Source organism: Solanum dulcamara, chromosome 9 (assembly GCF_947179165.1).
Source record: "Solanum dulcamara chromosome 9, daSolDulc1.2, whole genome shotgun sequence".
Lineage (NCBI taxonomy): Eukaryota > Viridiplantae > Streptophyta > Magnoliopsida > Solanales > Solanaceae > Solanum > Solanum dulcamara.
In genome coordinates this window covers 8,480,545-8,493,218 of record NC_077245.1, presented here as the reverse complement: position 1 = coordinate 8,493,218, position 12,674 = coordinate 8,480,545, and the positions used below count along the sequence as shown (strand labels likewise).

General features: G+C 29.2%; 1 protein-coding gene across 1 annotated transcript; it reads right to left on the bottom strand.

Moving 5' to 3' along the window:
• Positions 1 to 9,242: 9,242 nt before the first annotated feature.
• LOC129904297 (homeobox-leucine zipper protein ATHB-6-like) lies at positions 9,243 to 11,631 on the bottom strand. Its single transcript, XM_055979842.1, has 3 exons — positions 11,176 to 11,631; positions 10,317 to 10,684; positions 9,243 to 9,901 (listed from the first exon to the last, which is right to left on the bottom strand). Exons 1-3 carry the CDS (start codon positions 11,228 to 11,230, stop codon positions 9,443 to 9,445), a joined length of 882 nt encoding a protein of 293 aa, XP_055835817.1. The 5' UTR covers positions 11,231 to 11,631; the 3' UTR covers positions 9,243 to 9,442.
• Between the last annotated feature and the right edge of the window lie 1,043 nt (positions 11,632 to 12,674).

The window sequence follows — 12,674 nt, the reverse complement described above, 5'->3', positions numbered from 1 at the left end:
GGGGCTATTGAGAAAGAAAAAGCCCAAAATGGGAATGTCACATGTTTTGAGTGGGATGAAAGACGACTAGCAGCCCCAGCCCAGTAATATTCTTACTTGGGCCTAAGGCCCAGCATATTATCATGTGTCCATGTTACATTCCACCTCAGCATATCGTCGTGTAATATTTTTTGAGGAAATTCATAAATAGCTAAGAGTTGAAAACAATAACCCTTCTTAACTATAGTTTCTCTCTCTTTTAAAAAAAAAAAAAACCAATCAATTATCCCAAATTAAAACTTGATTTTGAATTGGGTATTACGCAAAACGATATTTTTACTACTCTTTATACTAGAAGATACATTATATATGAAATATATATAAAGCATTTATAACACAATTTTAATATATTAACATATAAACTAATTTGAATAGTGCTTGAATGTTTGAAATTCATGTATAATATTTTTTGACATCATTAAATAAAAGAAATAACTATAAACGACATTGTAATACATTTTGAATTCTATATATTATAGACATGTTTCAATGCATGTGGTGAATATATAACTAAAATATCTTTAATACAATAACATATTTTAGCACCGTTAATAAAAGAAAAAAATAAACAATAATTATAATACATTTTGAATTTAATATGTTATACATATTATAGGCATCTTTTAACGCAAGGGCGAATCCACACAGGGTCAAGTGGGTTCACATGAACCCACATTGTCAGAAGAATTTGATTTTTTCTATAAGTTAAATTCTTCTTCCTTTTGTTTAAGATAATTACTTTGTTTTTATTGATCTCCTTACTCAAATTTCATTAAATAATTCTACGTCATTTAAAACCTCTTAATAATTTGCTAGTTTCTCTTAAATTAATTTATACTAAATTATTTATTGAAATTGTTTACTTTATAAGATGACTTCTCATATAACTTACTCCCTATTAGGAGCCCGTTTGGATTGGCTTTAAGTTGGTCAAAATCAACTTAAGGTCCCTTTTCAGCTTTTGGACGTGTTTGCCTAATGCTAACTTTAAGCCAGAAAGTTCTTAATGTCAGTCAAAAATGAAAAGTTAGAATTCCTAACTTTTTTTTTCTAAGTGTTTAAAGTCATTTTCTTTGACCATGGAAATTACTTTTATATCCCTTATATTTTAACTAAATTCCCAAACTACCCTTTTTATTCTTTTAACCCTAAAATTCACATAATTTTTCTCATTTAAGCACTTTTATCCAAACACTCAACTGCTTATTTATAAAAATAACTTTCAGCACTTTAAAGTTCTAAAAACACTTCATACATAAAAGTTACTTTTTTTAAGCTCATCCAAACGGGCTCTAGTTTAGTTTAAGTCATACATATCCTTATTTTTGTTCTTTTATTTGTAATAAATAACTTTATTCTTTATCAATAAGGAAAAGAGATTTTAAATTTTGTCAAATTTGTTGGAGTTTGATAAAAATTTAATTCGTTAAAGACTATTATTTTTTTTGTTTAAAGCTTAACAAATTGTAAAATTCGTTGAAATAGTGTTGCTAAATTACATAATTTTTTAATATTTAGTTAACGAAATAGTTCTTTTTTATTAAATGTTTTAAATGTTTCCTCAATTTTTTGAGGAAAAAAAAGAAAAAAGATGTATTTCGATTTTAAAAATTATTCATTTTGTTTATAACCCTCACCCCTCCAAACAAAAAGAGTGTCTTGGTCAAATTTCACTTATCGATATCATTTTTATTGTCGGTTAAAATGATTTTTTATTGAACCCACTAAAATAAAATTCTAGATCCGCCACTGTTTCAACGCATATGATGAACATATAACTAAAATATTTTTAATACAAATATATTATAAGTATTATATGTGATTTCAAACATTCCAAAGTTTCACCTCTTCTTCTCCGATAAATCACCATCACTAGACCACCAATCGTTTATAGTTAATATAATTTTGATACAACTTTAATACAATTATCCGAGCTTCACCTCTTCTTCTCCGATAAATTGCCATCACCAAATCATCGTCGGACTACCAGTAGCTTCAATCAACCCCAAAACATATCACCACGCAATCCACCTACAACCATCAAACTTCTTCTCCCTATTTTTTTGGGTCCAAGCTCCATCAGTAGATCTGAACGTTCGGAGAGAGCTTATCAATCAGATCTAAACACCAATCTTCATGGAGCTCACCGAAGTTTGTGATTCATGACGAAATATCATATGCATCCATCTATAGAACTATATATATATTATATAAAATAATTTAACAATAATTCATTCCGTTCTTCCTCTATTCAGTTTCACCAACAAATTATTTTTGGCCTACATGAAATTTAGAAATTTCAATTAGATGTACAGTGTAGGTATATGCATTGTCTTATATTTCAACTTTTTTTTTGGTGTACACTGAAAATAGAGGCGCTGCGACGGTCATGGCTGATGGCGCCAACGGCCAGAACAGTGGTCTTGTTGTACTATGTGTTGAGTCTCCGATTAATGGCCAAGGAGAAGAAACTCGTAATCTGTTGGTAAACATAGGCTATAGAACTAAAAATATACCCCCAAAAAGGTAAAATTTAATTCTAAAAAATTCATTAAAGTAAAAAAAAACATTTTTGAAATGTTTAGTACTGATTATATACGATAATATTTAGTTTAATATCGCTTTTGTATTCACCACTACATTTAAACTACTCTGAGGATTTAGCTTTGCTTCCGTTGATCCAAAGAAAAAAAAATCGAACGTTCACTTAAGAATTTCGAAGAGTTTCAATTTTATCAAGCAAATACTACAAACCTAGAAACTAATTTGTGTCAACAAAACTTTGGAATATTTTGTGCAAAAACTCTTCAATTTTTTTTCTCGAAAAATGCTAATTATAAACTATAAGTATTTAAATTTGTTTGAATCATGCAATTAGTCTATCAATTCAAACTAACCGTTTGGTCATAGATATTCCCAAAAGTATTTGAGCAAAAACTTGGCAAATATCGTTTCATACAATTTGCTATTTTTTAAAATTACCCTAAAGTTTCATATTTTATAAAAACATTCATTATTTATAATTTTGGATTAAATTTATGTCCTAATTTGTTGTGCAGAATTTATACATATTTTATACAATGTTTATCTGAGCTTGCTCTCCAAAGTCACTTCCAATTACAAATATAGTTTTTCGTAAACAAATCAATGGCAATTTCCTTTTATTTTCAAATTCATATTAATTATGTTCATTATTATGACTTTTCACGAAACATGTTTATTATAAAATGACATTACAAATTTATAAATATATTTAATATGTTCTAGAACTTATGAATAGAAATTATATTTTTTAAAAAAATCAAATAATTCTCACAAAATATATGTTCAAATATATTATGAAACTTCACCAAAACTTCATTCAAAAATAAACTGTCAAAAATTGACTACGTCAACAAACTGCAACTCAAATGCGGATATACTATTGGAATACAATTCTCTGACAAACTTTTGAAAAAAAAAACTAGAAAAAGAAAAAGCTACAGCATTCTCTTTTGAATTTCCCATTTCACATTGCAGAGATTTTTATTTATTGACTTTGGTACATGTGAATGTAGAAGAAAACGTCAACATCGACGTCGATCTACTTCGTATAATTAAGAGCCCATTTGGATTGACTTATTAATTTCTTATAAGTTATTTTCAGCTTTTTAAAGTATATGTCTAATCAACTTAAAGTTATTTTGTGTTTAAAATAAGCTTCAATAAATAATTGAATTTGTTTGGATGAACTTATTTTAAGCAGCTTATAAGTTGAAAATAACTTATAAATCAAAAAATAAGTTAGAATGCACCTACTTATTTTTTTTAATTTATAAGCAGTTTACAACTTATAAGTTACTTAAGAATAAGTTGATCCAAACATGCTCTAAACGTGCTTTCTTGAATTAGATATTGTGTTTTTCGCCTTCATGAAACACATGTTTCACGGGACAAATCAATTGGAAGTTTAATTTGACCCTTACAAATTAGGAAATGAACAAAACATATTTTTTAATTATGATATTTTTAGCATATAAACTAACAATAGTTATCTATAAGACTATAACCCACCAATTATCGTTGATGAGGAGTCTGGGCAATTCAGCCGTGAAGCACGGTTTCAGAGAGCAAAACAGAATTATTAACCAGCATGTTTTGATAATTATAAATTTAATATTTTTGGTAGTTTCTTCGATGTTTGAAATCGATGTTTTTTGAGCAGACATTTTAGAAACTATTTTTAATAGATTTTTAAAGTATTGTAATACTAATTACGGCAGAATAAACTATTTCAAAATTCAAACTAACAATTAAATATATTAATTTTGAGCGCGCACGTCTAGACACCTTAACATAGTATCAACCGACAATCAAAACTTCAACTCATCTCTGATGAGTCTCGTATATATCTGACACTGACGTGACACATAAATTTAAAAATGTCTAGATGATCATTTATTAAGTTGGAGTGTTCAATTTATATATATAAAAAAAATATAAAATGAAGTATCTACGTGTGCATATTCAAAGTTGAAATGCTTACTAGGTGAGCCCAAATTCAAAATGTCTGTTTATTTATATTACGCCAATACAAAAAGTGAAACATTGTCAAGAGCATATTAGTCAAAAAGAAAGAAATACTTGCAAAGCTAAGTATACCTTTTCCGATAAATTTATATGAACCTGGTTCTATAGTAACACGGTAAATAATAAATAGACAGTTGGTTCAAAAAGCGGAAATTGGGAATCAGATCAGGAAGAAAAATAAAAGACAACTGTAGAGTGCTTTTTTGAAAAATGGTGTAATAAAGGTTATATTGTATTATGATATTTTGCTTTTTCTTCCACACTATATATTACCTTTGATATAGAGTCCGAAGGAAAACTATAATTTAGTAAGTTGGAAAAGCTCCCTCTTATACTAATTAACAAGGCTTGGATAAAACAATTTATTTTTAAAGAAAAAGTTTAGGTTTTATATTATATTATATGCATTGGTTGAAAGTCTGAACTTTCTTTCTACGATATTTCAGTTGGTTGAGTATTAAATGGAGAGAAATAATAAATAAACTTAATCTAGTTAAGTTATCCTCTAGTTGATTTTTTTAAGGAATGTGCAAAATAAAACATGACAAATAAAATGGATTGAATTAAGTATTATATTTCTCATTTTTTAATCACAAAATAAAATGTTGTGCGTAATCGGTTCCTTCATTTTCCTATTAATTCTTGCTCCAACCAATAATTGCTTACTATAAGCTTAATTTATTAAACTACTATTCATATCACGTGAATTAGGCTTTTTGCAAGTATCCATTGTTATCAGAGTCTCTCTCTTCAAATTAAAAAGAAAATTTTTAAAATTTACGTGAACGTTGCATGACCATGAATTTACGTTAGACGACAATATATATATGATAGATTAGACAAAGTGTTGTTAATTAAGTCCAAATTTCAACTACTTTAAGACTTAAATACGAGCAATTGTTGTGGAAAATTTTAAAACTCGATTTAACCAAATAATTAAGTTACGGTAACGACTAATGAACTCTTGACAATCCAGCTACTAAAAAAGTGTTGAGACTTCTTATTTTTATTTGTTGAAGAGCGACTTTGTATCCAATTAAATGTCGCAAATGAGTTAAAGAATGTTAATTTACACTTGTTAAGGTCAGTGGCAAATCAGAAATTTCACCAGGTGTAAGGAAATTTATCCGAATCTATTTTAACAAAAGAATTATATTGTATATATAAAGATAAGGTGGATTATTATTATTTTGGTATGCAAAATAGAATTGAACTACTTAAATTCTTTGTGTTATTACTTTTATGTTGATCATATCCCTTACTAAAAAATTTTGTTTACACTGAATAATTTTTTGACGAAAAATGTTCAAATGATTACCTTTTTATCTATGTGGTTTCACTACTGATTAATATCATAGACAAAACGAGAGTATAATGTGGATACAGTAATTTTTGCGTACACTATATATATATATATACATGTCCACTAATTGCCTTTCTGTCTATGTGGTTTCACTACTCATTAATATCATAGATGAAACTAGAGTATAATGTGGATAGTAGACTATATGTATGTACATATCAACTGATTACCTTTCTGTTTATGTGATTTTACTATTGATTAATATCATAAATGAAACTAGAGTACAATATGTATACAGTAAATTTTACGTAGACAGTATATATATTTAAAAAAATATTAAATATTTAATTGTAAACTCGAGAAAAAAAATCGTTTGGTCAATCATGTGGCCAATGGTATTTGGATTCCGTCCAAAATGTGAAAGTGAAAGAGAAAGCGAAGTGAACAGTTTAAGTGAAGGTAAAATGGTGATGGGGAGTGGGCCTATTATTGAGTGACCACTGACCGCCGCTTTAGGGGTGTCTTTTCCCACTGAAATTGGAAGCCATGAAAGTGACTCTCCTTCTTGGCCTTTGGGCCCTTTGATTTTTGCCCACCCAACTTTAAAGAGAAACAAAGGCACTTCCTTCTTTATAGCCCTTCTCCTTTTAGAAATTGCTCTTTTGGTTTCCCTACTTTTCCTTTCATGAACCAAATTACCTTTGAATTATGAGAAAATGATAATAAAAAAAGTACTTCTCAATTTTTAAAAACTTTAAAATTTTCTATCATTTCAAAAAATTATAATTTTTTTTCTCAAATATATCTCTATATCGTCTCGGATGCATTCTTATCCCTCTCAGATACATCCCTCCCATTAAGTAATGTATCATTTGAAATGAATCAGACAACCAAGAAATGTATTCGAGAGCAATGAAAAATCCGTGATTTTTATAATTGAGGAAACTTTTCGGATAAAATATAATTAGCCTCCCAAATGTATGGGATTTATGTACTTTAACTTTTAAAAAAACAATTTTTTTTTTTGATTTTTCATCTGGTGTCCGAATCCCGCATTGAAGTCCAGACCAAATTTCTCAGTACCATAAATTTTTATTTTTCATTTGAATTTGATACGAATATGTCTTTATACTTAGTAGACTGAATTAGATTTGTCCTTGTTTAAATTTGGTTCCAATTGCACTTATCATTGTATTAGTCGACGGACTCAAGTTCATCCCTCAAATTAATGGACCTTCAATAACTTATTAATTTTGTCTATTTAAAAAATATTTATTATTGAGATGGAGTGTCACCTTTCAAGACAATAAGCATAACACCAAAATTCCCTTGCAAAAAATTTGAACCAAAAAAATTACACGAATTCAATACGATTAAAAGAGTTGAATTATATTTAATTGCTCATCATATTCTTGTCTTTTCCCCATTAGTGTTTTTCACACTTCTGTAGTTCAATAGCAATTAAACAGAAGACAATTTTAAATATTAAGGAATTAAAAGGAGAAAAGGGAAGGGAGATAGTAAAAATTAAGTCATACTATGTGGTTGTTTGATCATAATTTTTTTTTTACTTTTTCTCGGAATTGAATTTTAGAAATCACATTTACATTAAAATTTCATTTTTTTTTGAAAAATATCAAAATGTTGTTATCACTTTTTTTTCACTCTAAATCATTCATAAAATTTTTGAAACAACTCCAATCTATATTTATAACCAAATAAACAAACACAATTTCAATTTAACTTTTAAAAATAAAAATTATTTTTTTCAATTTTTACAATTTTCACGGTCAAACGAGCCTTATCATGTGTAAGACTCCCAATATTACTACTAATTAATTGGCTGTAAATCTGTACAGTAAGAGAGAACAATTAACATGTGCATCTAAAAGATCCAAGAGACTTTTCCAGTATTAATATTGTTCAGCTTATAGTCTTCCTATCTCCATTTGTTAATTTGTGTGTTGGAAAAAAACATCTACCTTTTCAAGGGCAATAAGCTAATGTATAAGGTTTATAGCTTTTCATCAACTTGACTGTATGTGTCATGGTCTACTTCTTACCTACCACATGGGATTTGATAGGCACCCAACAGCCATGCACCAACCCCATTTTAAATATAGTAATAAATGAAAATTGAGTTAACTTATTTATAAATTGTCAGTGTACTAAGTTTTTATGTATCAGATCATTTTATCTGTTATAATAGCAAATGGTCTTATTTTCAAGATTATGAATATCACATTTTAAATATTCTAACCTTTGAATATCATGTTACCAAATAGGCAAATATAATATTACTTGTGTAGAATTTAACACATAAATAATTTAGCTCCTAATCAGCTACCACACAGCCCTTTAAAAACTATACGAATCACTAGATATCAAATTGTCAAGTACTTATTTTCTTCATTGGTATTCTTTGGGGTTGAGTGGAATTATACTGGATAAACTATTGTTGTTGTTGGTTTTCTTTGGGGCTGAGTTTAACTTTAATTTCATTCATGGAATAAAAAAAAATACTCATTTTGTTCTATTTTATGGGATATATTTTGACTTGACACGATATTTAGGAAAAAGAGAAGACTTTTAAAACTTGTGATCTAAAATAATTCTTAAATATTTGTGTGACTGAGAACCATTTCATCAAGAGTAAAAGAAGAATTTTAAAGTTAAATTATTTTAAATTACAATACGATGACAATTTTTTTTGAAATGGATTAAGAAGAAAAAATGCTACATAAAATGGACAAAGGAACTAATACGTACTAATTATTATACGCCCCTTGAAACCCCTAAATTCCATGGTTTTGTTTAATCAAAATATGATCACATCATATGTAGTCAATTTTTGTTGTACAGTAGATGGATATGTAAATGAAAACTAAACTTGGCGTATAGTGAAGTCATTTTCTGGAAGATAGTGACTAAAGCAGAAGCACCATTGCTTATAATTCCAAGTAAAAGTCACCATCTCACACATGGGTGCCCAAATGACTACGTAGCCTATGCAACCAAAAGTGACTACATGACATGATCATGCAAAACAAACTTTTTTCTATTTTATAGACACATTGGACCCCAGCCCTACACATTGATGTGTATATATATTGACATAACACTGTTAATTTAATCTTATCCTATCCCCTTTCCATAGCAAGACTTGGTGCGAGAACTTAAATTATTGACCGTTAGATCGCTCGACTCATGAACAAACTAAAATTTTACTGCCTTGGCAGGCAATTACTATGAATTTATTTTGAAATTGAATTCATAGAACTTAAATTCTAAATTATCTTGTTCCTCTAATAACAATTCTTTAGATAGGTAATAGGTAAAAGTCTTGTGATTAATTCCTCTCTTCTTTATTTTTACTTTTTAATCTTTCTAAGTAAATAACATCTATAGACATATATCTTGTAATTAAATGCCTATGACTAAGGTTGTAAAAAAACACAAATAGCTTCTTGATGCTTCAAATACTTAGGCTACATGTTATTTAAAATTGATGAAAATTACTAACTTATATAGCTAATTCCTGTGGTCACTAAAGTACCAATAAAGATTTGGTGCTTGATCAACAGAGTAAATGTTGCAAGAATCCTCTGTAATAAAACCATTTTGCTCCTCAATTCTCCCAACAGCTTGCTGCTGATTATTATTAATATTATTATTATAAGGCCTCATTGATGATGATGTTGAATTACTTGCCCTTGGATCCATTAACTGAGTATATGTTGATGAAGACAATGACAAGTGATCCAAGGCATTATTGTAAGATGACACTTTAGGCATTAATTGCTGATAATTGAATGTTGAAATGTTGTAATTTTCTTCATTCATCACTCCACTTGAATCACTGTCTGATGATCCATCTTTTGAATCCACAAAATCTGATGAATTCTTCAACTTATTCAGAATTTCTTCAGGCCTTTGAAATGCAGGGGATAATGATGTTTCCTCTCCTAGCTTCTCTTTCAGTCCTTTTAACTGCAATTTTGGAACAACCACACAACATAGTGTCACCTAAAAACAATACTACTAGTACAATTTAACACTACTTTAAAGTACAGTCTGTTGCATAAAAACATCCTCACGCTCACATAGGGTTCGTGAAGGGGCGTGCATCTTAAGTTGATGCAAGCGACTGAATTCACAGAGGCAGCTTTAGCGTTGCTCCAAGATTCACATTCACGATTTTATACTATTACTCCCTCATCCACTTTTGCTTGTCCAATTTAGAAAATCAAGAGATAATTCACCATGTAGTTTTTAATAAACCTTCATTATTAACTATAATTATTTTATTTATTGCTTCTAAAAAAGTGTGTCAAGTCAATTATGTATGTACGAAGGGAATATTAGATAAAGGAAATGTGGAAGGTTTCTAATGGTTTATAATTACCTCAGTAATCAAGCCTTCTTTTTCTTGTTCAACTTTGGTGTAATTATGTTGAAGAGCTTCATAATTGGCCTTGAGAATATTATAATCTCTTTCTAATTGCTTTGTCTTCCAACGGGCGCGGCGGTTTTGGAACCAAATTGCAATTTGTCTTGGTTGCAGGCCTAATTCTTGTGCAATTTTTACTTTTCTGTCAGGATCAAGTTTGTTATCAACTTCGAAAATTTTCTCCAGTGCTTGAACTTGATCCACTCTTAGCCTCCTTTTCTTCCCTGTTCCACATCCACTCTCTTCTATCCCATCTTCATCTTCCAATCCATCCAACATTGCCTGAAACTCATTGCTATACCCCAAATTCTCTGTATTTTTATCTGCAATGAACACATACACACACAAAAAAGAAGAAAATAATGATCAGTCCTATTGAAAGTTCATTGGACTTTTATGTGTATTATTGTTTGTTCCTTCATTTATGTTGCACTACGTTTTCAAAACCTTTCAGTCGAACCGGCTCTTATTTCAATCCGTATCTTGCAACTTATTATATTTTCTTGCAATCATATTTCAAATATTCTTCTTTTGAGCGACGGTCTATCGAAAAGAGTCTCCCTAGGTATGCTTACATTCTACCTTTTCAGTATCACTCATGGAATTATAATGGATTTGTTTGTTGTTGGTTTTGAACCACAACCCTTTTTATTTGTTGGACTAAGTATTACTGTATATGATTTTTTAAATATAAATAGAACTTTTAAATTAGAGTTACTGAATTCTATCGAATTTGTCCGCCCTAAACCAAGAAAAAAGTATGGGAAAATTAGAATTTAACTTATATATATGAACTTGACAGTGTAATAATTACCTTCAGTTAGATAAAGCAATTTGCCAGAAGAATCAGAGAAACTGAACCTCTTCATGATGATAAGATTAGTTCTTCTCCTTAATTCTTTTTGGTTTGTCAAAAAACAGAATTGACAGGACTTTGACAAATTGTTATGTGGAAATTGAAATTGTTGAAAAGGAATTATACTAAAACACCATAAAATCTTTGTATAGTGCTGTTTTAGAGTAGCAAAAATATAATAAGCTAAAACAAGAAAATTAAAAGATGTGGATATGAATAAAAGAAAGAAAAAGGTGTAACTCAATAGCAACAGAAGAAATACAAATAAAAGGCAACAAATTAAAGGGACTTGCTTTTCATCATTAACCAATCAATCTATAATATAAATAAAATAGGAAGAAGAAGAGAAGAAAGGAAGCTAAGAAAGAGAAAAGAGAGACTCTCTATGAGAGAAAAATAAAAGAGTTTATATGGTTTTTTTTTTTTGCTTTTCAAAGGTATGGACCAACAGTAATTTTATATATGCTGCCCAGCTATATATCTTCTTTTAATGATGTGAAGTGACTTTTTATATTTTGACAATTACTACTACTACTACTTTTTTTTTCCACAATTTTTTTTGTATATTCTTTCTTTTGATTTTTTATGTCTTTCAACTGTGAATTTTGAATCCAATTGTCAAGTTGGCTCCAGAAAGTCCAACTGCATGCTAGTATTTTCAGATCTAATTTTAGTGCAAGACAATCAACAAATTGTTTTTGCAACATACATAATTTTGCTATTTTAATATTTCCATTTGCATGAGAACCTTAATTGGTGCATTTTTGAGAAAATTTCAATCGATTTTACAATTTTGTCAAGCTGAATGGGAGTCTTGATAAAGTTGTCGATCACGGGCACAAGCCGTCAAAGCAAATCATTAAGTCAAACCATTAATATTTGTCTTAGAATAGACTGTCTACATCACACTATTTGAGATGTGACACTTTTTTATACCCTACGTAAATACGAGATGCTTCGTGCACCGAGCTGCCCTTTTTTTTTTTTATAAAAGAATTTTGTCAAGTTGTAATAGAGGTTATTGTTTCATGATTTTAAAGTTCATCAAGTAACAATGTTTACAGTACTGGTGAACTTCAGTTGGATCATAAGAGAAGGAATAAACTTCATCAACTGGGCACAAGAATACATAACTAGAAGTTTAATTTTTTTGGCAAATGCACAAAAATTCTGTGATCTGCAATTTTGTGACAGTGTCCACATCTAACCACCCATTCATCATCCAACCCAGATAAGCATATACTGGTATAGTAATAGAATCACGGATTATACTTATATATAGTGACAGAATCAATATTTTTACTTGAGTCATGTAATTTTTCATCAAAGCGGGTTTGGACTTCGGATAGACTCCTTAGCCCTACTTGGTTCTGCTTATACAGAGAGTTTATTATTTTTATATTATTAATGTATTTTAACATATTGTACATCATACTAGTCACACTTATGAGATAATT

Coding starts and splice junctions, on each gene's coding strand:
- LOC129904297 (XM_055979842.1), bottom strand. CDS start 11,230: ATGAAGAGGTTCAGTTTCTCTGATTCTTCTGGCAAATTGCTTTATCTA. Junction 10,685..11,175: donor ATTGCTTTATCTAACTGAAG/GTAATTATTACA, acceptor TGTTCATTGCAG/ATAAAAATACAGAGAATTTG. Junction 9,902..10,316: donor AAGAAGGCTTGATTACTGAG/GTAATTATAAAC, acceptor CCAAAATTGCAG/TTAAAAGGACTGAAAGAGAA.